General features: G+C 51.2%; 1 protein-coding gene across 1 annotated transcript; it reads right to left on the bottom strand.

The window, feature by feature from the left end:
* Positions 1-3: 3 nt before the first annotated feature.
* Positions 4-486, bottom strand: LOC104774906 (dof zinc finger protein DOF1.1; the record flags this gene model as incomplete). Its single annotated transcript, XM_010499291.2, has 1 exon — positions 4-486. A coding segment is annotated over exon 1 (411 nt), but the record flags the coding sequence as incomplete, so codon positions are not given.
* Between the last annotated feature and the right edge of the window lie 6 nt (positions 487-492).

Raw genomic sequence — 492 nt, 5'->3', positions numbered from 1 at the left:
TTGGTTGTTGCCATTAGTAGCTGCTAAGTTCAAACCAATACCTCCGAGTTGAGTGAGATTGTAAAGTGTTGGTGAAAACGGGAACTGATGATTTGTCCTTAGCTGTCCTGAGCTTGGACTTGGAGCGTTGACCGTGGAAGACTGTTTGGACGACGAAGAAGAAGATTTTGAATTTCCATTTTTGCCCTTCTTGTTATTCTTCCGGCAGCCTCCACCGACAGGGACGTTCCTCAGGGCGCCGCCTTGTGTCCAGTAGCGACGGCAACCTTTGCAGAAGTGACGAGGCTGAGTGAGGTTATAGTTGTTGTAGTAACAGAACTTAGTGTTGCTGGAGTCACATCGAGGACACTTTAGGGGTCCGTCAGGCGGAGGTATTTTGGCCTGTCTCGCTCTCTCCGCCATCGATCCACCCATCCTCGCCGGAAGACCAGCAGAGGCAGCGACGACATGGTGGTGGTTAGGGTTAGGGTTTGCTTGGAGAGGTGGAAGTTG

This window comes from Camelina sativa, unplaced genomic scaffold (genome assembly GCF_000633955.1).
Source record: "Camelina sativa cultivar DH55 unplaced genomic scaffold, Cs unpScaffold06709, whole genome shotgun sequence".
Lineage (NCBI taxonomy): Eukaryota > Viridiplantae > Streptophyta > Magnoliopsida > Brassicales > Brassicaceae > Camelina > Camelina sativa.
The sequence above is the reverse complement of the archived record's forward strand: the minus strand, read 5'-3'. Positions and strand labels throughout refer to the sequence as shown.